We start from the raw sequence: 26248 nt of genomic DNA, 5'->3' as shown, positions 1-26248 counted from the left end.
ACAAGTCTCATTTTAAAATTTTTTAGTCATGTTGCTGAGTATGTCTCCTGTAAGTTGCAAATATGAACAAATGGCCTCCCATTTTTAAAATGCGGTTTTACCATGAAAATCATTGGGTAAGAATGTTATCAGGGTACTCAACAGCTCTCTTTGTATATTTGGAATTGCGTCTGCTTAAACTAGTTGCTAAGTTTGTAGTTCTGTTAGTCCTGTAGTCAGCACAACTCAGAGTGTAAGTTGGATTCAATTCCTTCTGCATTCTCAACAGAACTGAGTACAAAATTACAGTTGTTAACCCATAGGGCTACTCATTGCCTGCAGAACCTCTACTACTAGCAATTTATGCATGAGAAGGCAGAACATAACTTGAGTTTCAGAGCCCAGGCAAGGTTTGCAGGGTGGGTACCTGTAAAATTATTGTAACTTGTAAAAGTTTTAGTAATATGTATAAAAATCACTAAGATGACATTGAGTCCCATGATGCCACTTTCCAATGAGGCCTGTTTTTTTAAAGGAAACCTACTGACTTTATCTTAAATTTAAAATTTTTTTAAAGCAGATTTAAAAAGATTGGAATATATTTTAAAACTTTGATTAATGTGAATTGAGAAGCTGTGTAATCTCTTGAGGCTACAATTGTAGTAAGGAACATAAGAATGACCATACTAGGTCAGACCAAGGAAGGCATCTGGATGGTGCCTATCAGGACATGAAGATCAGTACTACAGGAAGACACACAGGGAACACTTAGTTTTTAGAAGCAGTCTGTGCTCTACTATTATGATTGGGTCTCTGATTCTGACAAAAAGTGGAAGTATTAAGTCGTATTAAATGAGAAAAAAAAAATTAGACCTTCCAGGGTGGCAGGATATTGGACCTGGGTCCTATTTTGTTTCTTTCAAGTATAAAAAATGCCCAGCTTCATTCAAAAAGGCTGTTTTGGTTTTTTTCTGATTCTTTTCAAATATTAGCGCACCAGGTCATGTCTACCCTGGAACATTTTATGGTTACTTGAACTTGTAAAATTAACATTACAAAGGACATGTACCAAGCACATCTTGGGCACAGCCACAATCTAAATGGTTAATAAGTCACTGCAAGCTGAGTAATTGAGGGCAAGAGATTCAACTTTGTTTTGTTTAATTCATTTAACACCATAAACATTTGTAAGAAAGATGTATCTTGTTGATTTATTTCTCCCTCCAGTTAAGGTGTGAGATCTGACAATAAACATCTCTGAAGTCTTCCAGCACAATAGGGAAGAATAGACTTAATGTTCCTGATTTTTCTTGGGTACAAATCAAGAACTTTAGAAAAATACACAGCAGAAAACCTCATTTCAGTCTTGTTTCTTACAACACAAAGAAGCAAAAGGGACACGCATCCTCTTTTAAAATCCTTTACTGGTCACATTGAACAACTGTTGAAGACTCCTGCTGTTCCTTTGTCTGCTTGCAACTCTGATCTTCCGGTCCTGCTAGAAATCATAAGGCTGATAATAAAGTAGAAAACAGTCATATTCGTTCATACTCAGCTTTGTACAGACTACATTAACAATCTAGTGATTCAGCTAATCTTTTAAAATTGGATTAGGAGCTATTTATTCCTACTTCTAAAACTCTTTGGTACTTGGGGCTTCTTCCAAAGTGGAGAACCTCTTCCTCTCCAAGTTCCTGAACAAGGGGATGGGAAGCTCCATGTACTCCCTAGATTCTTCAACAGGACTGAAACACTGGGTTTCACACAATCCCTTTCTTCAGTCACTACCCTCATGAATGGGGCTGGGGAGTAACAGAAGTCCATGAAGGCCTGGAAGCCCTCTTCTCTCTCTCAAGCAGGGAGTTCACAGAGAGAAGCCTCCAGATCCCTATATGAAGCAGGGATTAGTGAGGTGGGGTCGTGGGGAGGAAAGGAGTGGGGAATTCTTTACTTGCAGGGACTCCTCTGCAATTCCCAGAGAGGAGTTACGCTGCTGCTGAAGAGCAGGCGGACACACATGTGCATAGAGAGGGGAGCCCACTTTGCTGTTCTTGGGCCCACCCAGTCTCTCTTCCTGAAAATAACTTCGTTAAAAAACAAACGACAAAAAAAACACTTCCAAGAAAGAACACTAGGCATGCTATTAAAGGGCCTTCTATCCAACTTGGATACTTAACATTCAAGATGAAAGTGTTGCTTTAATGACATTAAATGGAAAAAATAATTTCTCTTCTTGCATTTGTTATACACACTGAAAATAAATTGAAATGGGAAATTAGTCACTTGTAATCTTTTTATATTGTCAGCATCTTTTGTATTCAACCCCTTATTTTGTACCCTTTAGATTAGTATATTATTAATAAGGTTTGCTCTAATAGGGCTAGTCCCGTGAAAATATCAATGTCCTCTCCCTGCCCTATTCTTGAAGCCAGGTCTAAATGCAGCGGCCTGGTATGGAGGCCTAAGTGTCCCTGACCACTCCTAGCTGCTGAGAGGGGGTAGAACTTGTTCCCCTTCTCTTCTTCTGCAGAAGGGCTAATGCCATCCTGTGTTTTTCCTCTTACCGCTTCCTGTCTTCTCCAGATGCAGTGTAGACATTTTTCCTGTTCTTAATGGTATGCACACTGCATCTCAAGCAAGAGCAAAGTAGTAGTGGGCAGTTAGAGCTGCTCCTCTTCTGAAGGGTTTCCAGCAACAGAGGATGACATTTAAGTCTCTAGTGTTCCTGAATGTAGCTGGCCTCAGCTTGAATGCTAGTCACTAATAGGAAAAGACCCATGCCAGGGCATAACCCTGGGTGATAATGGACCAATAAAAGAAGCTGGGGGAGGGACCCTTCTAAATAAAGTAAATGGAAAAAGTGAAGACTAAAATGGTATACTAACAAAGGCAGGAAGCTGAGAATCAACAGACATGCAACCACTCTGTTTCAAGCCATAGGCAGTTGGGAAGGAACTGGGTGGCAGTGGTCCGCACCTCCTTATATGCCCTCGTTTGGAGGTAAGAAGCACTCCTCTGCACAGGCCTGCAGATTCTGTGTTCTCTGGTTGAGAGTGCACGCACATGCTATGGTGGAACACCCATAGGGACATATACTCAAAGTAGTATAATCAGGTCAACCTGCTTCTGCTGCTGCCAGGGAAGCAATTTTAGGCAGCAGCAAGATAGAACCCTCTCACCTTGCATAAAACACTCCTATATGCTGGCTGTAAATATCTGCCAAAGAACCTTTTCTGTTGACTGAGGACTGTTTTTACTCCTGGGGGAATCCTGTGCCAAAAATTTTAAAATTCTGTGCACAATATTTTAAATTTCTGCAAAATTCTGTATATTTTGTCAGAATAACACTATCTCACCATTTTCAATTATTTTGGTAATTTATTTCAAATCCCTGTCAGCAAGTATGTCTGTAACAATAGAGACGACAAAACCCAATTCCCCTGGAAGTAGAGAGTTAAAGAAGCCTCTATGACAACCCAGTTCCTGTTTCTCTGTTATGTTTTTGTTGGGTGCCTCAGTTTGGGTATTTTCACATGTGCCACCTGGGCATATTTTAGGGGGAAAACTCTGCCCCTCTGGTCTCAGACATGCACATCCCCTTGCCCAGCTGCAGGGCACTCCTTGGCTCACACATCTGCATCAGCTGCCCCGCAGAGCCCTGTGTAGCCAGACAGCCAGCCCCCCCCCTCAGACCAGCATTGCTGGAAACACACGGGAGCCAAAACACCAGGGCACTCCAGCACAGCCTTTGAAGCTGAGAGAAGCACAGGTGTGCTGCGACAATGTGCCTCTGGGAACGTATACAACAATTGGGCTCACAGCAGGCAGAGGCGCTGTGACAGACATGGCTCTTAGCCCCTACTAAAACAGCATGATGCACACACACCAACATCCTAGGTGGGAAAATATTTACCCTGATAAAAGAAATGTCCAGTAGTCGAAACTTATTGTTTCTCCCTTGCAAGTGTGAACTACTCTTGCGAGAGCTGGCGTCACCCCGACAGACCAGCCCCAATTTAGCATAGAAAGGAGAAAGAGAATAAAGGAGTACAGAGGTATAAGTAGGGGACCTACAGCACCATGATTTTTGAGTGCTTTTCACTATCTATCTGCTGGTCAGATAAGTGACAGCCTCCCAAGGCTTCTGCAGCTAAGAGGGTCCCTGAGCCTTGTCCCTTATTCGTCTTTCCGCGGAATTGAGTGACCGATCCTGGCTTGGCACCGCTGGAATCGAGAGATGCAAGGAGGGTAAGAAGCACCCACACCTGATCTCCTATCTTTAGTGTACACATATTTTGAAATAGAGCTCTATACTTTGTTTTCTTTCTTTGGGATTGTAGCTTCAGTTTTGTAACTTGTTTGTGTGTGTAACATCTCTACATTTAAATAAGTAGGCACTAGCAATTTTGTAACCACATGATTAGAATCTAGTTTAATAAATTTTGGTAACCATTTGTGCATAAGCCTGACTTGTTTCTCTGGTTTACTGTGAAGCAGCCAACACAATTAAAGAACCTCAGCCGTTTTGGCTATAAAGCCTGGCCATTAGGTGAGAGTACTAAGAGCCTAGCGTTGAGTTGTGCCGCCTCCACGGGGCAAACTCTTGGGGCGCCTGTCAGTCAATCCTGACTGCCCACTGCGAAGGAGCTCTGAGCTCTAGCAGTTAAAGTCACGGGTGTGGAGAGGCTCTTAGTGCTGCCATTGGGGCACCTGTCAGTCAGTGTTGACTGCCCGCTGCGAAGGAGCTCTGAGCTCTAGCAGTTAAAGTCACGGGTGGTTAGGACCTTGGGGCATCCGTCAGCCTAGCCCGGGCTGCCCGCCGCGAAGGGACAGTGCGTCCTAGCGGTTAAAGTCACGGATGGTATAAACGGGCATAGCTGGCACCTCACCAAACATCCCTGGCCATCGGCTAACACCCTGCTGCAGGTTGCCCAGGCACCTACACCCCTTACCCCTGAGCCCAGCTGCAGGCCATGCCCCAGTCCAGACACCCACACCCTCTATCCCCCAGACACCTGCACCCCCAGAGCCCAGCTGCAGGGTGCCCCCAAGACCAGACACCCACCCCCCAGAGCCCAGCTGTGGGGTAGGCCCAAGTCCAGACACCCACAGCCCCTACTGCACAGAGCCTAAGGATTCAAGGGAAAAACATCCTAATGCTGAGTCTCAGGCTTGTATGGAGTTTCCTGCATGGTGCCTTCTTCCTTCAGGATGTGCCAGGAACCACAGCTGCCCAGCACCCTTCCCTCCCCTCTACCCCAGCAGTGTCCTGTATTTGTGAGCTGGACTCTGCTGGGTTCAGTGGCCCCTAGTGGCAGCCAGCAGCTCTGCAGCACCAGTTCTATGGGGAACAACAAAATTCTGTGCAGAACATTAATTCTGCACAAGTTATGCAGTGGCACAGAATTCCCCCAGCAGTGTACTTTAGCCTTGCTTATTGATCTGCCTTACCCCAGGCAGACGTTTAGGAAAATTATTATTCTCCAGATGCTAATGGAGAAGCTGGATCTGCCTTAGGTCTCAAAGATTTTTGGCCCTTTGAAATACTAGCAGGCTGGCCTCATTTTGAGACCAGCTGCGAGGGTTGGGTACCCCAGAACATTGTTTCACTTAATTTCTGATGGCAGTCAGCTAAGGTGCTGCTCCTAGTGGAACTGCAGCTGCTCAGGCTGGTTCCAGACCTTGTGGCTTTGGCAATATTTCTGTATTTTTTCTCTGGTTTCCCTAGTTTGGTGGTGCGCTGAAGTAGCTCCCTACAACACTGCCTTTCTCAGACTCTTCTAGCTGTGTAGATAAAGTTGTTTTTGAGTGGTCAGAGCCCTTTCCGATGAGGAGGAAGGGTGTCTTAGACACTAGGGCTCAAGTGTCAGCGACCCTGGTGTGGGTTGTCTTTGACTTTAACATCTGAGGAGATTGACATTTATTCACATTGATGGCTTCATTGGCAACATTGCCTTCTCAGCATGCTGTGCTTAATTGTTTTCCTTGAGGCGTAATGTTCTCCATCTAAAACTATTAGATTTAGTGCTATTGTTATAAAAATTATATTTTTTTGTCACTGGTTTTCTTGTCTAAATTTGACACTCAAGAGAGCTTGGGTATTAAGCTCAACCCCTTTAAGCCATGATCGTCATCTCCAGGCTTCATACAAACATTAGATCAATTCTATTATAGTTGAATCACTGGACTTACAAATCTGCATTACTGAGTGTCTTCAAGTACACTGCTCATCTCCCTGCAATGCTTGATGAGTGAAGGAACAGAATCAACTTTGTTTATAGCCGTTTAAGCAAAGATGCCTCTTCTCTAGACTTTAGTCCTCAGTTATGTGGTGGTATTGCTTAGGCCTGGTTTACACTACAGAGTTAGGTTGAGGTAGGGCTGTTTACGCTGACCTAATTCTTAAGTGTCTACATTACAGTGGTGCTCCTGCTGATGTAAGTTGCCCACTACATTGATGTGGTAACTCCACCTCCTCGAGAGGCGTAGTGCTTAGGTCGATGTAGTTAAGATGATGCAGTGTTTAAACAGACACTGCATGACTTACATCTCCTGTTGGCTGTCAGCCCAGCACGGGGCTCACAGCAGGTGCCCCCCCATTCCCATCAAGCTCTGTTAGCCCCAGGATGCGGGGCTGACAGCAGGAGCCCAAGACAAAATGTGAAATAATAGCAACTGTGAAACTGACAAGAATGTCAATTTCACTCGTGGTAGGCTCCTTGCTGTGAAATTGTGCTCTGTCCTGGGGGGGGGGGGGGGTTTGAGGGCTCCAGCTATGAGCCCCATGTAGCTGTCAGTGCCCCACAATACCCCACCTCAGTCGGTGCAAGCACTGTTTGGTGAAGACACGCACCACTGGCAGAAGGAGGGTAGTTGATTTAATTGCTGTGGCGGCTGTAGATCAATCTAACTTAGGTTGATCAAATTTTGTTGTGTAGACATGCCCTTACGTATTTGAGGTTTCCTAATAGCAGGGCCCCATGTACTCTGTGGCACAAACCATTTCTCTTGTTCTTCAATTCCAGTCTGTTGGCTCAGAAGTAATGATGGCATTGAATTCAGTCTTTCAACTATTTTTGCCTTGTGTACACTTCACAGGTTAATTAGTCTCTAAAACTTTTTTTTCTGTGTTCATCCAGCACATCCTCAGTCTTCCTCTATTTCTAGTTCTTTGCACTCTGGGTGTGAATCACCAGATACGGTATACTTTCCAGGTCTGTTTTGACACATGTCCAAAGCATTGTAGTTGTCTGTCTTGAATCTTTTGCAACAGTGTCATTTCTTGTCCTAGCTGTTTTCTTATAACTTAAATTATTTTCCGCTGTCCTGAAACTCTCATCCAGTTCATTTCTGCAGTCGACATCTTTCTTTCATCAGCTTACCTCATACTCCAGACATTCCAACCCATACAGTGGTATTGACATGGCACTGTCTCATATACACTAATTTTTATTTCTATTGACATGTCATTAGCCTTCCAGATCTTGCAGCTTTTCTGAGTACAGTAGCAGCTAGTCTGATTCTTCCTGTGTCGTCATCATAATTCCCATTCTTTGATAGTAGCTCTCCAAGGTACATATTTTTCCCCTTGTTCTAGTTCTTTGTCTTTGACTTTAATCTTTATCTCTTCCTCATGTCTTCCAGTTGCCATAATTTTTGTAATCTCTACTGATCTTCAATCTGGATTTTCTGTTTTCCTTGCCTTGTCTGCCTTCTACAAATTCTCTGTAAATCTTAATTGGTCAATGGTACGAGGTTAGTAACATCTGCCAATCTAAGGTTATTTTCTGTTGTTCCACATAACTCTTTCCATTTAATCTCTCAGTGCTACAGCCATTACTGCTTCCAGTACCATGCTGAACAAATCTGGTGACAGCATGCATCCTTGTCTCACTCCTACAGTCATCCGAACGATTCCATCAACTTCTTGTCTTTTCTAACCACACTTATTGACTTGCTGTAGATGTCTTCTATGAGTTTGATTTCTCAGGGATACATATGTTCTCAAAACTTGCCATAATGCCTTCCGCCAAATAATATCAAAAGCTTGTATGAAGTTTATAAAGTAGTTGTAACAGGTTTAGTTGTGTTTTGTATACATCTGATATCTGTCTCATCACAATTAGCTGATTTATTATAGTTTATCTTAGTTGAAGTCTGGCCTATTCCTCTGCAAACGCTGCATCCACATACCTTTTCGTTGTCCTCTGCTGCATCTCAGTGAATGCTTTTCCTGGTATGCTCAATAAGTTGGTTCCTCTATAGTTCTTGCATTCAGTCTTCTCTCTTTATAGATTTGGTACTATTTTCACTTTCCCCCCATTTACTTAGCATTTTCTCTTGTGGAACAGCTCTGTGGTTATGTTGTTGTTTCCCAGAACCTTTTCCTAACTTTCTATCAAGATCTTTGCTATTTCGTCTAAAAATTCCGGCACCTGCTCTCCCTTATTTGTACTGGGGAGCGTCTCCAGGACAGTTTAATCCACTGCATTCTGCAGGTTGCACAGTTCTTCAGAATATTCTTTACGTTGTTTGTTCATCCTCAATTACTTGGCTGTGCTTGTCTTTCATGGCTGACATCTTCAACTCATATGCCCCGCTCAGTTCTCTTATTTTGAGATACAACATATTTGTTCCTCTTCACGTATTCTTCTGCTTTTTTATATTGTTTGTAGGGCTGTCAAGTAATTAAAAAAATTAATCATGATTAATCGCACTGTTAAAGAATAATAGAATACCATTTATTTAAATGTTTTTGGATGTTTTCTAGTTTTTCAAATGATTTCATTTACCACACAATACAAAGTGTACAGTGCTCACTGTATATTTATTACAAATATTTGCACAAAAAATATTTTAATTCACCTAATACAAATAATGTAGTGTAATCTCTAACATGAAAGCTGAATTTACAAATATAGAATTATGTACAAAAATATAACTGCACTCAAAAATAACAATGTAAAACTTCAGAGCCCACAAGTCCACTCAGTCCTATTTCTTGTTTGTCTGAGCGATTGGCTGAACAAGTTTGTTTACATTTGCAGGAGATAATGCTGCCTGCTTCTTGTTTACAATGTCACCTGAAAGTGACAACAGGTGTTTGCATGGCATTGTTATAGCCGGCATTGCAAGATATTTACTTGCCAGATGCGCTAAAGATTCAGATGTCCCTTCATGCTTCAGCCACCCTTCCAGAGGACATGCGTCCATGCTGATGATGGGTTCCGCTGGATAGCGATCCAAAGCAGTGTGGACTGATGCATATTCATTTTCATCATCTGAATCAGATGCCACCATCAGAAGGTTGATTTTCTTTTTTGGTGGTTCAGTTCTGTAGTTTCCGCATTGGAATGTTGTTCTTTTAAGACTTCTGAAAACATGCTCCACACCTCATCCTTCTCAGATTTTGGAGGGCACTTCAGATTCTTAAACCTTGGGTCAAGTGCTGTGGCTATCTTTAGAAATTTCACATTGGTGTCAAATTTGCAGTGAAAGTGTTCTTAAAATGAACAACATGTGCTGGGTCATCATCCAAGACTGCTGTAACATGAAATATATGGCAGAATGCGGGTAAAACAGAGCAGGAGACATAAAGTTCTCCCCCCAAGGAGTTCAGTCACACATTTAATAAACACATTATTTTTTAAAGAGTGTTATCCGCATAGAAGCATGTTCTCTGGAATGATGGCTGAAGCATGAAGAGGCATACAAATCTTGAGCGCATCTGGTATGTAAATATCTTTTGACGCCAGCTACAACAGTGCCATACAAACGCCTATTCTCACTTCCAGGTGACATTGTAATTAAGAAGCGGCCATTATCTCCCGTAAATGCAAACAAACTTGTCTCTTAGCGATTTGCTGAACAAGTAGGACTGAGTGAACTTGTAGGCTCTAAAGTTTTACATTGTTTTGTTTTTGAGCACAGTAATGTAACAAAAAATTACATTTGTAAGTTGCACTTTCATGATAGAGACTGCACTACAGTACTTGTATGAAGTGAACTGAAAAATAGGATTTTATAATTTTTAGTGCAAATATTTGTAATAAAAAATATAAAGTGAGCACTGTACATTTTGTATTCTGTGTTGTAATTGAAATCAATATATTTGACAATGTAGAAAAACATCCAAAAATATTTAATACATTTCAATTGGTATTCTATTGTTTAACAGTGCGATTAATCTTTTTAATAATGATTAATTTTGAGTTAATCACACAAGTTAACTGCGATTAAATCGACAGCCCTAATCATAAGGGCTAGAAACACTTTTTAAAAACAAAAGCTGAGCATAATTCTGTATCAAATCCATGGCATATTTTGTATTGGGTACTACCCTAGTGTACATCGCCTTTTCTAGGGAATGAGGTTTTCAGCTCTAGGCCTGATGTTACACAGCCAATTCACTTTTAATATGTGCATATTACTACGAGGTGATAATGCCTAGACCGTACTTTGACTTAATCTGCCTTTAAAAATCAATAATTATACAACATGGTCCACAGGGCCTTCAGTTTCCAATGTATTTTTGATACAAAATTATGTTTTGTAACATTACTAGTCTTGATAAGAGTGAATTTAAAGTCTATTTGATTCTCATTTGAGAAACATCCCCTCTTATAATAAAGCTTAGTCAGCTCCAAGAAACTCCTCCTTCTTAAAATGTACCAAAACACTTAGCCAATTAAAGGGGATTAACTCATTTCTAGAACTTTAGCTAGCTGTGCTCTCATTTCATAGCCTTGATGCCTCTTTAACTTTTACTAAATTGTCCTATTCTACTATTCACTGTCTGAGTGTTTTCTACAACTCATAAAGCTGCTGACTTTAAAATACATTCTAAAATTCAATGGTTATGTGTAAAACAAGGAAATACCTTACAGAGGTGATACTGTCACCTAGGAAACTTTGCTGTTGCATTTGAGGAAAGATCACTTAAAAGTAAAATATAAGATTAAAAATAGCATAGATTGCAATGCAGATGTGTGACATTAGGTAATCAGCATACCTTGACTCTGGTTGATCTGTCAGTTGAGTAAGTTTGCTACTGCTGTCATAATAGTTTGATAGATTTCACTCATAAACGACTTGTGAAATTTCCTATTTGCAGGTTTCAGAGTAGCAGCCGTGTTAGTCTGTATTCACAAAAAGAAAAGGATGAAAGCATCTGATGAAGTGAGCTGTAGCTCACGAAAGCTTATGCTCAGATAAATTGGTTAGTCTCTAAGGTGCCACAAAGTACTCCTTTTCTTTTTCCTATTTGCAGTTGTTCTTATATGGCATCTGTATAAAACTTGTTCAGTTTGCAAGTAAAAAGATGGCTTTAACTACCTGCTCTGCAATTTCAATCTGCCATCTGAAAATAAAGCATGGATGCTTAATGAATTGTGTATCAGCGATGACAGATCTGCAGGCCAATTTCCAGCTAACGATACAACTGTGCAATCCCCAAAGTTTCAAGTGAGTTGCACACATGGAAGTGAGGGTTGAATTTGGCTCTGCAGTTGTAATTTTAAAATGTAGGAGGGGGGCAATGGATATAAAACTTGTCATGGAAGCAAGCAGGTATAGTTGACATACAGGGTGTGTCTTCACTGCAAAGTTAACTTGAATGATTGGCACTCAAGTGTGAGCAGCCACACAGCAAAACCATACCTGAATTACTCTCTCTGCATTGGTGCTGCACTTAACCATGTGGGCGTTAAGACTTCTGGAGCTTTACCTCCTTGTCCTTTGCTCTGTTGTAAGTTGAGCCTCTGATTTAGTGGACCCCAACCTTTCTTGTGGGAATAGCATATTGCTATTCCCACAAGACTCTGGTGGGCGCCAGACACCCCGCCACCGAAATGCTGCTGAGAAGCAGGAGTGGCAAGAAATGGCGCCCGTGGGCACTGCGTTGGGGACCACTGCTCTCATTCTTTCCCACTGAATTGTGGGAAGGTATTGGAGGACTGTCAGTACTTGAGTGGCTTAGCCTAAGTGCTCGCTACAAAGGGGGCAGGTGAGCAACCCTAGTGAAAGGCTCAGAAGTTTTAGCCTGCAGTCCCAGATGAACCAAGTAGTCTGTGTTGAACTCTCCACTAAAGTTGGATTTTGTGTGTGAGGGGCAACACCCCATGAAGAGCCTGAGTGAACCATGTGGTGAAGACATGCCCTCGGTAGCAGCTGAGTTGAATAAGAAAATATTGCCTTTCATAGAACTAACTCACTACGGGAGGCAGTTATTTGCATATTAGAAGGCTAAACAATCCCAGGGATGAAGCTTAAGTACAGTAGGTAACTGTAACTTTTCTTGCAGAATCTGTGTCATCACGCTGGCAGAAGCTCATCCTCTTCTTCAAAATGGAAAAACAATTAAGAATATTAATTACCAAATCAGTGCCAACTGCAGTAGACTTCAAAATAGAGTCTCTGGAAAGTCAAAGCGGGTATGGCTTTTTTCTTTTTTTAATTTTAAAACTATCTTGTCAGTTCACGTTTTATTTAAGTCTTTGAAATGCTTACCTCTAATGGTAACATAAAAGAGATCCACTATATCAGAGGCTGGAGTTCCTTTCCCAGAAAGAAATTTCTTATGTTGTCTACCATTGTTGACGTTGGTTCAGATCCTCCAAGATTAAAGAACTCCAACCTAGACTGCTCTTCAAATACCTGCAGCAGTGTCTATACTAAGCACCTCATTCCTTAGATCTGTTCTGAGGAGGAATATGTAATACTGTTACAATACCAGTGCTAGGGTTGTCTAAAGTAGTTTGCCCATGCTGGTGTAAAGTGGTGGAAAATGTCAGACTTTCCCTACGGTATATAGGGCTTAAAGGTGTAATGTCTTTTTTATTTTAAAAAAACTAGATCTCAAACATTAAAAGCCTCCTCAGAGATGTCAAGGACTTAATGGACATGAAAACTGCCTTTTTGTTGAAAATATATATGGCAAGCTTATGGGTTGTCTAAAAACAGTCACATTGAAATTACACCTTTAGTTAAACCAGTGCAAAAGGTAGTGTGGATACTCATTTCAATTGAGCTTATGTTGATTTAGAACCAGAGTTTGAGCTAAACCGATTTTGGTTTAAGTAAGCTGTTAGAGATGTGTGTAGATAACTCCTGGGGGCTGGTCTACACCCAAAGAACAACAAAATAAACGTCTTTATTTTAGGGCTTGTCTACATTACCAGCGGGGGTCGATTTATCAACTGCCGAGCACTCTCCTGTCGACTCCGGTACTCCACCAAGGCAAGAGGCGCAGGCGGAGTCGATGGGAGAGCGTCAGCTGTCAACTTTCCGCAGTAAAGACACCATGATCTAAGTACATCAACTTCAGCTACATTATTCACATAGCTGAAGTTGCATAATTTAGATAGACTCCCCCCCCCCCCCTCGCCCCCAGTGTGGACCAAGCCTTAATATAAGACTGTCTTATTTTCATGTAAATGTCCACACACACTTATTTCAGTTCATTTACACTGTTAAAAAGAAATCCTTAGGGGGATATTTGGTTCCTGCATTGTGGATAACAACGTCAGTTACTTTTAGTCATGTGAAAAATTTAGAAAAAAATAAAACTGAGACCAAAAGTCTTTTAAAACAATCTCGGAACATGTGACTACTTTGTACTGCTGATTGTAACAAGGTTCAGAATTTTCTCTCAATATGCTAGGAAGGCCACACTTGAAAAAAAAAAAAAAAAAAACTTCTTACAGTCATAGGAATTCTTTGTTTCACATGCAGGGTGCTCAGTTTCTAACAGAACTTGCCCCTCTGTGCAGGATATCTTGTTCAGATGGAGAAGAATATACTATATATAGGTAAGTAATTTTTTTTTTTTTTTTTTTGGTATTTTGATTACAAAGCATGGTTTTACTAACACTGAAACCTCTTTGCAGTTGTATAAGAGGGCGGTTGATGGAAGTTAATGAAAACATTCTGGATAATCCAGCTATTCTACAAGAAAAGGTAAGAATTTTGCTTACATTGAGTTTTTTTTCCTTTTTATTCCTGTGCTATATATATCATGGTCTTATTTTCTAGCCATCTACTGAGGGATACATTGCAGTTGTACTACCCAAATTTGAAGAAAGTAAGACCATAACTCAAGGACTTCTGACACAGAAGGAATATGAAGAAGTTTTGTTGAAACGTTTTAATTCCACTTCATGAAGCTCTATATTTAACTGAATACATAAATGTCTGAACTACACTGTGAGTAGCTTCAGAATTAAGTATTGCATAGATAACACTTGTAATCATCTACTTCCAGTATATCCCATAGTTCAAGAGTTGTAACATGAAAGAGTTGTAAAATTGTACAGACTTAATGTAGGGGACTGGAAATTAGTAGTTTGTTGTTTTTTAAACAAGTGATCAGTAAACAGTCATTTTATTTCATACAGAAATAAACAGTTTAAACATTTAAGTCTTCTGCATCTTTTTGACAGGTGCAGTGTAGAAAAATAACTATCTTTCTAGAGCTTAATGTCATAAGCAAAAAACCTTAGTTTCACCTAAGTCATCTTACACAGATACACAAATGAAAACCATTTCTGACTGATCAAGATTAATCCCCAATCCCTAGTGTTGAGGATTTCAGCTGTTTCTTCTTTGGTGCTGCAAAGCCAGCATCCCCATTGTGATGTCTGTTACCAGCGAAGGACACACACAGAGCTACTGGTGAGACGATGCCCCACAAGAATTAAATACCCTTAAGACCTGAATCCCTTAGAGTACTCTACTGTTCTCAAAGTAGTAAAACAAGGAAAAAAACCTTAAGTTTTAAAGAAACAATAAAACAAAGACTAATGATATACAAGGCCAACAAAATAAGGTATGGCATCTGTACAAAGAGCAAACAGGCATCTCCAACGTTAAATGTATATTTCACTTGTGGTTAGAGCATAGTGGCTTGGAATCAAATAATGCCCTTTGTACAACGATTGGTCTTAATTGCTATCAAAATATCTTTTCTAAGCGTTCTAAATCTTGCACTGTAAAAAATCTACTTTATGAAACTTAAATATGCCATACATTCTAAATGAAGATTTCAGTAGTTTCACATGCATTTCAAATCCTACTCTAAGTTTTGATGATAAATCAAAAGCAGCAGTAAGATCAGCTATTTATCACTAAAACAAAGAATTCTTAAGTATTCACTGGAAATATAAAATGTGTCTGGAGGATGAACACATCATTAGTTCAGATTGACAGCAGTAAAATTAAATTATTTAAATCAAACTAGCCTAAAAAAATTGGCATGTGTATTGCAAACCAGCAGGAGGCTTTCGTTCATTGCAGAAGTATCTCACAGTTAAGACAGCAACATTCAGTGCTTGAGGCCAGAGCCTTCCAGATTATCTTCTGGATATTGGCCAACAGTGAGACTGACAAACTTCCACAGTAGTAGTATATGCAGCATATATCCTCAAACTATCCAGTTTCTCTGCATAAATATCCATTAGCAGCATCTTTGGGTGAAACTTCCATTAAGATGTTCACAAGTGTTAGTTACAAAAATAACAGCATTAATGTTGAGCAAAGGAGACACATTCACATTATAAAAATACAGAACAGTTAAAAACTGACCGATGATGCAACTGTTACTGTTAAGTACCAGGACATCTATTAGATGTGAGAAGGTCACAACAGCTTTAATTCAAATAACCTGCTTTATCTTTCACAAAAGAAAGCAACTTTGAAACTTGAGCCAGTTTGTAATTTCCACATGAAATTCTTCCATTCCTAAATACTACTACTATTTGCTCTCTAAAAATGTCAGATTTGCTACATGATGTTCCAAGGATTTTATTCCAAAGGCATCAGTTTTCCCTTCCATACTGTCGTCATTTGTATTTGTTTGTAATCTGTTCTCTCTCCATGGATGAGGTGATTTAAGCCAGCCATTTCCAGTTCCACACTGTAAAAACAAAACAAAAAGCAGAAGCAGGATTGTTTTATTTTTTCTCATTGCTGCAAATGGATCATTAACTCACCTTTTTCAGTAGCTTGCAGCTGAGTGGGAGAACTTGGGATAATATGGTCATCACACCTTTTGTTTTCCGAATGCATGTGTCAACCTAAAACAGAATTCATGTAAAAATCATAATTAGATGAGAATATCACATGCTGACCCTTTAAAATATGAACGGATTCTTCCTTTTTAAAATTGACAAGGAACAGTCTCTTCACACTTTTATGAAATGCATCTGTGTGGCACAGACTCAGCTTGAATTATTAATAGTATTTGTCCTTTGACATTTTCCCTGTTCTGTATTGGAAAATGAAGTGTTAGTTGTCTTCTACTTCCTCCAGAAAGAACAATTTACTTGCAAGAGGGATCTGACAATCCAATCTATGGAGGTAGAGGTTTTACCTTCTTTCACAAAACAAGGAAGGACCAATCAGAATTCAGAACTTTCCAGTACCATCCAGGATATACTAGCTCTCGAATTCCTCATCTGGATTTTTTATTAACACTTGAAGGATGCAATTTAAGGCGACAGCTGTTTTCAGTAATTCCACATTAGCCTACAGATAGCATGTGTCTTATAATAACTGGTAAGGGTATGCACTGAACACCAAGACTGCAGTTCTATGTCACTAATATGTTCTCTTTCTGAGAGCATGAGAGAACAGTTACTTAGCTGTGGATACTTCTAAAATGTGTTGTCCACACAACTTCCATTGTTGGCATACTTATGCCTGACATGGGATTATTTTGAATAGCAGTATCCATTCGGACCACGCCTGTGCCTTCTTGGTTCCCATAGCCCATGACATAAAGAGTAGGGAAAAGACAACAGGATATGGAATCTGTGTGGGTAACACATCTCAAAGATGCACAGGAATTGTAAGTAACCATTCTTCAAATGATTTTCTACACAAATTCCATGCTTGGTAATGAACAGGCAGTTATCCAGCAGGTAGGTGAGCAGAAGCCTTCTTGAACAGTGTTTGTAGGACAGCCCCGCCAAAACCAGCATCCAACATGAAAGCTTTCAGCAGGAACAGTGAGTGGTAAATGTTTGGATTGAACTCCATATTGCTGGTTTGCAATAACAGGGTATTACCTAAGCAGAGGTAACAAGAGCCTACTTAGCATGAAGGTAGTGTACAGAAGCAGAAGACTGTGTGGAAGAAAAGTTAAGCTCTTTTTAAAAGCTCGATTCACCCTCTTCTTCCATGTAGAGCCCAGAAATAGAATTGCCTCTAATGGGCAAATATATTTTTCTGGAATATTTCATAACGGTGAAATCCAAAGGATGGCATCATCCATTTGCAATTTATTAAGATCTGAATTTATCAGGAGGTTCCCACAATTCAGGCTCCCCAAGAGTTAGTCTTCATTGATGGCAGATGAAAGAAATAGCATTATCTTTTATCCTTTTCACAGTAAGTGGCATAATCTCATCACCTTTCAAAGTACAGAGAAAGGGAAGCCATTTGGCGATTGTGTCCTATTTTTCCATAACAGACTGACAAGAACTATGGGGGAAACTTTTAGGATAACAATGATTTGCTAAATCAACACTGGTTGTGTTTATAGCATAGGGATGCATAACTGACCTATTATTTACGTAGGAATTGCTACCTATGGCTCTAGAGTCAATGTGAGCCAGATTAATTCAAGTTTCCAGAGGAATATTGCTCAGAGAAGTTTATGGAGCCAAGAACTGTCTTAAGCCTTGAGACAGGGGAATGAAAAACTTGGCTTCCCAATATTTCTTAAGGAGGGGAGGGATAGCTCAGTGGTTTGAGCATTGGTCTGCTAAACCCAGGGTTGTGAGTTCAATCTTTGAGGGGGTCATTTAGGGATGTGGGGCAAAAATTGGGGATTGGTCCTGCTTTGAGCAGGGGGTTGGACTAGATGACCTCCTGAGGTCCCTTCCAACCCTGATAGTCTATGATTCCTTTGCGTAGCACCTGACTTTCTAAGACTATGTCCACACTGGCAATGTAGCTGGACCAGGGCAAATCTCAAGCATAAACAAGGACAGCCACAATTTTCAGGTAGAGCTTACCCCAGTTTCAAGCAGAGATAAGTTCCATTTGTACAAATCTTGACTTTGTCCATACTTATGGTTTGGAACAATTCAGGTACATCAATGGCTGTCCACTGATATCTAGAATTGAAGCCAATTCCCAGTGTGGATAAAGCCTAACGATAGGAGAGCAGCCAAGCATCAATGACAGCCTTCACTGCTAGTGAGGAAAAACACTGGTAGAAATGACAGTGCAATGAGACCACCACCTACAGGAACTCTGAAAGCAAGAGGTACTGTATCTTTCCTGAAGAAATTCTTCTCCTCTGGACATGTCTGAAACTGAAGCGAACAGTTCAGAGTAGAGTTAACAAGTGGGTCAAATCTCCAGAGCCAGTAGATAGAACGGCTTCTTCGAAAGAGGAGGAGTTCTTCTGCTCCTCTATATTTTGGCTATTCTATATCATTTTTTAAAAATACGTTTAAATTTTAAACAGAATATTCTTGTTAGGAAAGGGGAGTAACTTCTGCTGTTCATTCTGGGCAAGACAGCACAACCGAGGCATTAGTGGGACAGAGCTCATATCCTTGTGTGGGGGATCAGAAAGTTCCACATTTTCATCACCACTCACGACTGTTTTGTGATAAAAGAAAAAATCCTACTACAATGGACCAGATTTAAATCAGCAGTTCTGTTTTTTGTGCAAACAGCTGAAGTAGGCAAGTAAATGAGATTTCAAAACAAGGCTTGGATGCTTCTCCTAAAACATTTTTTTTAAAAAATGTCTTACCTTTGTAAACGTAGCATTTTTCCCCTGAACAGTGGTTTTAGCTGTTATCTGAAGCTGCTGGCACACAGGGATCAGCTTGTCAATCTCCAACAAAAGCAAAGGTGTGTCATCGTCTTCTAGCTGAAATACATTTTAAGATGTTAAAACCATTCAGTGTTACAATCACAGAACATATATGTAAGTTACAAGGAAAACCAGTGACCCCAAGCTTCCAGGCAAACACAAGTGTAATAAAGTAGGGAAGTAAATAATCACTTGTACCATTTGTTAGTCATACATTACCTGATTAGAAAAGGCAGTAAGAACTGAAGCAAGCTTTATGCCCTCTGTAGCAAAAACCTGAAACAAAAAAGTTATTCAGAGTTGTTTGTTTATTTTGCAAATACATTGGATAGTTCAAGAACAATAGACCAGTGGCTCTCAACCTTTCCAGGCTCTTGTACCTCTTTCAGGAGTCTGATTTGTCTTGCATACCCCCAAGTTTCATCTCACTTAAAAACTACTTGCTTACAAAATCAGACACAAAAATACAAAAAGTATCACAGCACACTATTAATGAAAAAATGCTTATTTTCAATAGAATTATAAAATAAATCAATTGGAATATAAATATTGTAGTGACATTTCCGTGTATAGTATAGAGTACTATACACAAATCATTGTCTGTGTGACATTTTAGTTTGTACTGACTTCGCTCGTGCTTTTTATGCAGCCTGTTGTAAAGCTAGGCAAATATCTACATGAGCTGATGTACCCACAGGGGTACACATACATCTGGTTGAGAACCATTGCAACAGACTACTACTTAGTATTACAACAAAGCAATGTGCTCGTAAATTAAAGGCAGAGGGAAATATTTCTTTGCCATGCTCTGGAAACATTTAAAATTATATACATCTGTCTGCATTTTTAGGCAATTTTGAAATTACACGATACAGGACAAAATGACATTTTCTCAGATAAAAAAATTGCTTTCCCTGCAAAGATTCAGCACATGGATGCAGAGTGATGAGGTTTCATTTTCACTCAGTGGTTCCCAAATTTCTTTGTTGAAGTCCCTTGCAGGGATTTGGTCCATGGATGCCTCCTGGTGCTCCTTTGTTCCCATGTATTGCCCTAAGAGTTGCCACTACTACCCACTCATCCTCCATCTCCAAAATTCATTTTCTATCCCATGTCCTTTTATGCTATATTCTCTTGCATTCCTTCTTGTCTTTTCTATTATTTAAATTCTTTTGCTTTCCCCCTTCCTCCTGCTCAAAAGGCGGCTGCATGCTGCTCAGGGGAGGATGGAACATCAGTTACAACTGAGCTGAGTGGCACACAGCAGAGAAATCTATGCCCGAGCCTGTAGAAAGTGAAGGGGCCTTTTAAGGAGCCACCATAGCAGCAGCAGCACACATTTGGTCCGTGAGTGTATGTAGGATCTGGGTCGTACAATCTTCCCTATGCTTCCTTGGGATTAATCTGGTATCTCAGACTATTAAGATTCAATAAACATGAGTCCTTTCGCAAACTGATTTGTACAGAAATTTTACACCTTTCTCAAACTAATACCCAAATTACAGAACGTCAAAGCTTGATGAGCACTGTCTTAGTATTTTAATAGTAGCCCCTGAAACTAATTCCTGGAATGCAGGTATGCTGACTTTCAGGAAAAATACTACCTTAGTTATGGGGTGTCTGGGAATTTTTAATGCTAAGGACCTCAACTGCAGAGCTTTAAATTGCTCTGTAATTCAGATACAAGAATAACACAAACTGGCCATTAACAGCATCTTAGACAGTTTACTAATCCCTGTTTTCTCAATATAAATTACCTCTGCTTGGTGAAATAAATCCTGGGTAGTCTTCAGCAACCCTTCTCCTCTGAAAGAGACAATAACAGAATTAATACCATGTACAGCTGGTGATTGCTTAGTCTGTTCCCTTGTTTTTTACATAATATGGTTTACATGCTTTTTCTCCTCCTAGAACTTCACCAAATGTAGCCATTATATACAGCCAGTCTGCTTATCTGAACAGAGGACTGGAAGGAACATCCAAGGTCACAGAGTCTAGTCCCCTGCTATCAGAGGCAACCCCCATTTCACAAATGATCCAGTTCCATCTTAAAACCAGTTAGGTTGTTTGCCCCTGCTACTCCTATTGCGAAGCTGTTCCAGAACCTCACTTCTCTAATGGTCAGAAACATTCTAATTTCCAGCTCAAATTTATTCACGAACAGTTTATATCTATTTTTTCTTGTGCCAGCGTTGTCCTTTACCTTTAAAAGCTCTTCACTCTCCCTGGTCTTTACCTCTCTGATATATATCCCTCAGCATATAGCAGAAATTCTTGTTATAAATCCTTAAGTGCATGACCTTGCACTTTGCACTATTAAATCTCATCTCATTTCTATTACTCCAGTCCTCAAGGTCATCCTCTTCTTCCTGTGAAATATTCCAGTCCTCCTCTGTATTGATGATGCCTCCCAACTTTGTGTCATCAGATTTTATGAGCACCCTCCTTTCTGTGTCAATGTCCCCAGAGCAAACCTTGAACTCCACTAGGAACCTCCTTTCCAGACAGATAGTTCCAATTCAGCACAACCTATTGACATTTCCCCTATAGCCAGTCAATCACACCCTTAATTCTTAAACTAATCCCTATCTTCTCCAGTTTAACTATAAATTTCCCCTGTGGTACTGTATCAAATGGTTGAGTGAGGTCCAGATAGATTAGATCCAACATTTCTCTAGTCTAAAAAAAAAATCCAACACAAAACACCAAAAATCAGTTCTTATAAAAAAAAAAAAAAAAAAAAAACTTATCGTATTAGTCTTGCACAATTTACCTTTGGTAAACCCATTTTCTATTTACCTCCGTGTCTTGTTCTGAGGTCTTACATACTATTGGGGTCAGATTAATGAGTCTGTAGTTGTCCGGATAACTTTTTCTCTTTCTTAAATATAGGTACTATGTCTGCTATTCTCTAGTCATATGGTTGGACAGATTAAAAATCCTTGTCACTGGACTTGCAATTTCATGTGTCAGTTCTTTTAGTGTTCTGGGAGAGAAGTCATCACGTCCCCCTACCCTGTATGCATTAAGCTCTTTGGGTTTTGCTTTCACAGTGGATGTAGTAATTTCCATTTCTATACACTCCTTCCCATTAGCTGTCATGCTTTTGCCCTGTTATGGTGAGAGGCACTGGTCACTGCTCTGATCACAAACCTCAGACTGGGGGCTTGTCTACACTACGCAGCTTCTAGCGACAAGGCTCTTTTGCGGTACTTCCAGCCTGGAGAGCGCTCCTGCCGACAAAGCTGCATTTACACGGCTGCTTGCGTCGGCAAAACTTGTGTCTTTCGCAGGTTTTTTTTTTCCTTTTCTTTTTAAGTACCCGCGAAAGACAAAGGTTTTGGTGACAACTGTGCAGTGTAGACAATATCCTGGGTATGAACACGCCTTTCAAGTAATGTAACTGTTAGGTTGAGTTAATCAGAAGTCCTCTCCCACCTAAAACAAAAGGGGGTTGTGAACCCACGCAAGAGTTTGCACTAAGTGGGCAGAAGGCTTTTGCTGAGATATGTAGGTGTGGGCGTGTGTGTGGGCAGACCACACACACACACACACACACACACACACACACACACACACAGAATAAACAGAACACAGAGAGAGGCAGATGCAAAAAGTAAGATAAGACGAACAGTTGCAGATTACAGTACGACCAGAGAAAAAAAGCTAGCAAGAGCACTTTTGTGTCTGGTGTTGGCTAAAGAGGCCTGGGGCTGTAAACGAAGAAAAGCCTCCTGCACTCAGAGGAGCAGGACTTTGTACATTCCTTATAAACAAACAAAGTTTTCATCAAAGAAAATACCAGACCATCAATTTCTAATGCCAACTGGAACATCTCCAAGATCTCTGAAATTTGATTAGGCCCTCAGATAGAAAAGGGGCAACAGCCCCCAAGATCTGTATTGTAATCCTTACTGAAAATTAAGGCAAAGTATACATTTAGTTTCATTATCCTTGATTTCTACCCCATCCTCACAGCACAGTGGCTGTACATCTTTTCTTGTTCTCTGTTTATTTACATAGTTAAAGAATCTTTTACTATTTGTTTTAATTTCCTTTGTTTCAATTTGATTTGCTTCAAGTAAATATTCTATTATATAGGTAAAACCTCCAATAATTAACATTAAAGCTACACATTTAAACAAAGTCAGGGAAAGCAAATATTAAAAAGGTTCTTGAAATGTTAACCTGCCCACACTGTACAAAATTTATATTTTCAATATCCTAACCAGTTGTCATTTTCTGTCAGTTATGACCTTTCAGATTTTTTCAGTCTAACGCCAATCTTTTTTCCCCCACCCAAGTGGGGGAGATGATTACATATAAAGTGATATTTAAATGTAAAGTCTGAAGGGATTTTTCTGTCATTTGTGTTTATTGGTGATCAAAATGTAGGTCATAAGATGCTGAAGTAGTAGTTTTTTCATTCTTCAATCATTTCAATAGTTTCAAGGGCTTTTCCTCATATTAAAAATCAAAATGAAAAAAATCACATCTGGACAGACCTCTCCGTGCAGAATGACATTTTTTCAGGAAGTTACAAACATTGGAATATGGGGTTATGATGAAAGACCTGCTGCAACCTTAATTGCAGCTTTCAAGATTTTGAAAAACAGAATGTAGCTACCTTTTTTTCTAAGTTAAAGGACGATTAACCTTAACATGTGACTTTTTTGCTTTTAAAAATTGTTACAAAAATTACATTTGAATAATGTCAATTTTTTTTTAAAAAAAACATAAGCATTGACGTTTTCAAAGCTGATGAAGGGAGTGAGTCCCACAGTTACTGTTTGCCTTTCAAATGGGAGTTCTGTGACTAAGTCTCTTGGTCAGCTTTGAAAATTTCAGTGTATGTTTATTTTAAAAAAATATATCTCTTTCACAGAAGGTCCTAAAAAGAGCTGCTTGCCAACACAATTATGTCCAGCACTTAGAAAAGCTTACCAAGCTGTTTATTGATGAAGTATTATACACTAGAATATAAAATCAGAAGGCATATGGATGAAACTCAATTATAGTTCCCTATAAAATGTTCTGCTTTCTCAATAAAGCCAAAACCTGTCTCTGGTTCCGTAAGTCCTACAAATACTTTTTTTCTTTTTAAACTGTATTCAGAGTAATTACCTGGTAAATAAGTACATGGAGTGGGCCATGCTGGATATACTTTGTCCATGGTGCACAATCTCATTCTCCTGGTCCTCCCATTTCTCAGTCTCAGAGTCTACATCAGAGGTGAGCAAATGCAGTTCTAATCCAAGTTTTCCAAGTTTTGCTTGTTCCTGTACATGGATAAACTTACTGCATTTTTTCCATTCACTACATTCTTTATACAAATTAACAAATAATTAAAAGGTTCAATACTAAATAGAGGGAAGCATCTTACCTCAGTATCAAGTTTGACTGGCTTTAATGCTTTCAGATTTGCATTATGCTTCTGTTTCAAACAAAAAATAATTGGAAGAAAAAGATTTATAAAAGGTATAGGCAGTCAATTTAGTAACAAGTCACGGAGTAAAATATAAGGTCATCTTTAGAAGTACTTTGCAGAATGGGATTTTAGTAACTAAGACAGAGGCCTACATGTTCCATATGAGAGGTTTTTCTGTGTAAGGAACAGGACACTGTTTCCTGCTTGGGGTTTCTTCTGAAACATTCCTTGTGGAATGTGGGAGTGGGATTTGCGTCCAAGGAAATGCCATGTTCTGCCCCTGAGACTGCCGAAGATTCACCCAGATTCACCTCATAGCCCCCCTCCTGCATGGCAGCATGACCCGCTCAGAAGCTAAGTGGTCCTTGCGGATAGCTGCATCCCCCCCCCCTTTTTTTAATTGCCTCTCGGGTGATTTTGAAGCTATAGAGAGGAGCTACCTACTGGTTCACTCATCACCAGCTCCTTGTCAGGTTTCCAAACTGAAATCCACATAAACCCAGAAGGGGCATGCTGCTTCCTGTGGCTGCTGCTCCTCCTCCTGTGCCATTCAGATCCTTATTGACTGTAATGGCTGGAGGCCAACGCAGGCACATTCGGTGGAGCTGCTGCTTTTCTCATTCCATGGATTTCCTCTCTTTTATAAAGCAGTGGTTCTCAACCTTTCCAGACTGCTGTGCCTCTTTCAGGAGCCTGAAGCCCAAACCCCACCACCTGGGGCTGAGGCATGTAACTTAGCTTTGTGGGGCCTCCTGTGGCACGAGGACCCAGGCAATTACCCTGCTTGTCACCCCCGAGACTGGGCCTGCACTTGCGACCCCCCCTAAACCCATCCTGCGTCCATCAGGTTGAGAAATACTGATCTAGATGTGTTGACGTACCCCTGGCACGTACACGTACGCCCAGGGGTAGGTGTATCCCTAGTTGAGAACCACTGTTGTAAAGCATCTAGGCACAATGCAGCCTCAATCCTGCTTGAGGTTTCTAGGCACTAATGGAATACTATTACTGATCTCCTGCCACAGTTTGCCACTTGCTGTTGTTTAACTTGCATGGAAGTTCCTGCCAAAGTGCCCAAAGGCTTATTATAAACTTTATGAATGTCTATCCAACACACACCTTCAGGGGTCTTAGTTATAAAGAACTGATCTAATTCTGCAGATGTATTAGAAATGGGGGGGCGGGGGGAGGGGGAATTGCACTGGCACCAAATGATCCACCAGAGAATTTACAAATTCATAGTACTGAATGTCATTTAAGTTTGTTTCATGTAATATATTTTATATGTACAGTGGATTCTGCTTCTTATCAATCTCTTGGTTCGCAGCAAAAAGTTGCCATTATCTGGAAGTTGCCAATAAGCAGCAGGCAGGCTTATGATGCTGCAGCCAGGGAATACGTTTTAACTGTGCCCTTTAACCATGTTACTGCTTTGCTGTGTCCAAGGTTGTAGCACAGTTGAAAAACACAGATCACACACAGTTAAAGCATTACCTATATTAAAGACAGAACCATGTTTTAACTCTAAAAGGGACCATAGTTGTGCAACTGAATTCTTTCCTGACATGGCTGTGGTAGTATAGAGATCCCTTACTGTATGAGGTATTTATGGCACTACATAACAGAATAGGCTGCCTTCTCCCAATAAAGATATGTTATCTTAAAGACAATTGACACAAATGTGCAAATAGGAGAATAATACTTTGAATAGCAATTCTCAGTTACGAATGACTTTCATTTCCTGTTACTGTTCCTCATTGGGGATTTTGCTGGCTTCAGTAACCTTACTGAAGTACCACCTTTGGGGACCCAGCCCATCATCCAAGGATGAGCACATAGAGATCTGCATATCTATATCAAGCACACACAAAAGCGTTCATACATTTTTGTAGATTTGGGCCCCAATATGCCATCCATAAGTACAGAAAAGAAAAAGTATCTTCATAAGATAATAGCAGAGCGGTGTGGTTTTGGTGTCAGTTTCAGAAAAGTTCCTCAACACTGATTTCTCC

The 26248-nt window shown here is 40.2% G+C and overlaps 2 protein-coding genes across 7 annotated transcripts in view; one reads left to right on the top strand and one right to left on the bottom strand.

Moving 5' to 3' along the window:
* ABITRAM (actin binding transcription modulator) overlaps positions 1 to 26248 on the top strand; it is a 33649-nt gene that overhangs the window by 4253 nt on the left and 3148 nt on the right. For 4 of the 6 annotated variants that reach the window (XM_074945110.1, XM_074945108.1, XM_074945107.1 and 1 more), the window contains 5 exons: positions 4100 to 4227; positions 12281 to 12410; positions 13711 to 13787; positions 13866 to 13935; positions 14011 to 14368. In XM_074945110.1, coding sequence (XP_074801211.1) covers positions 4217 to 4227; positions 12281 to 12410; positions 13711 to 13787; positions 13866 to 13935; positions 14011 to 14139 — 417 coding nt within the window. In that variant the 5' untranslated portion in view covers positions 4100 to 4216 and the 3' untranslated portion in view covers positions 14140 to 14368. Of the gene's footprint in view, positions 1 to 4099; positions 4228 to 12280; positions 12411 to 13710; positions 13788 to 13865; positions 13936 to 14010; positions 14369 to 26248 lie in introns of those variants that run through there. The other 2 variants (XM_074945105.1, XM_074945106.1) reach the window with 2 other exon arrangements.
* Positions 13954 to 26248, bottom strand: part of CTNNAL1 (catenin alpha like 1) — a 126415-nt gene continuing 114120 nt past the window's right edge. The window contains exons 13-19 of the mRNA XM_074945104.1: positions 24192 to 24242; positions 23933 to 24087; positions 20566 to 20614; positions 19028 to 19084; positions 18746 to 18865; positions 15966 to 16049; positions 13954 to 15889 (exon numbers count right to left, since the gene is read on the bottom strand). Of these exons, the coding sequence (XP_074801205.1) occupies positions 15728 to 15889; positions 15966 to 16049; positions 18746 to 18865; positions 19028 to 19084; positions 20566 to 20614; positions 23933 to 24087; positions 24192 to 24242 (678 nt within the window). The 3' untranslated portion in view covers positions 13954 to 15727. The remainder of the gene's footprint in view (positions 15890 to 15965; positions 16050 to 18745; positions 18866 to 19027; positions 19085 to 20565; positions 20615 to 23932; positions 24088 to 24191; positions 24243 to 26248) is intronic.

This window comes from Natator depressus, chromosome 2 (genome assembly GCF_965152275.1).
Source record: "Natator depressus isolate rNatDep1 chromosome 2, rNatDep2.hap1, whole genome shotgun sequence".
Classification (NCBI taxonomy): domain Eukaryota; kingdom Metazoa; phylum Chordata; order Testudines; family Cheloniidae; genus Natator; species Natator depressus.
Note: the sequence above shows the minus strand (reverse complement) of the source record. Positions and strands in the feature narration are given on the sequence as shown.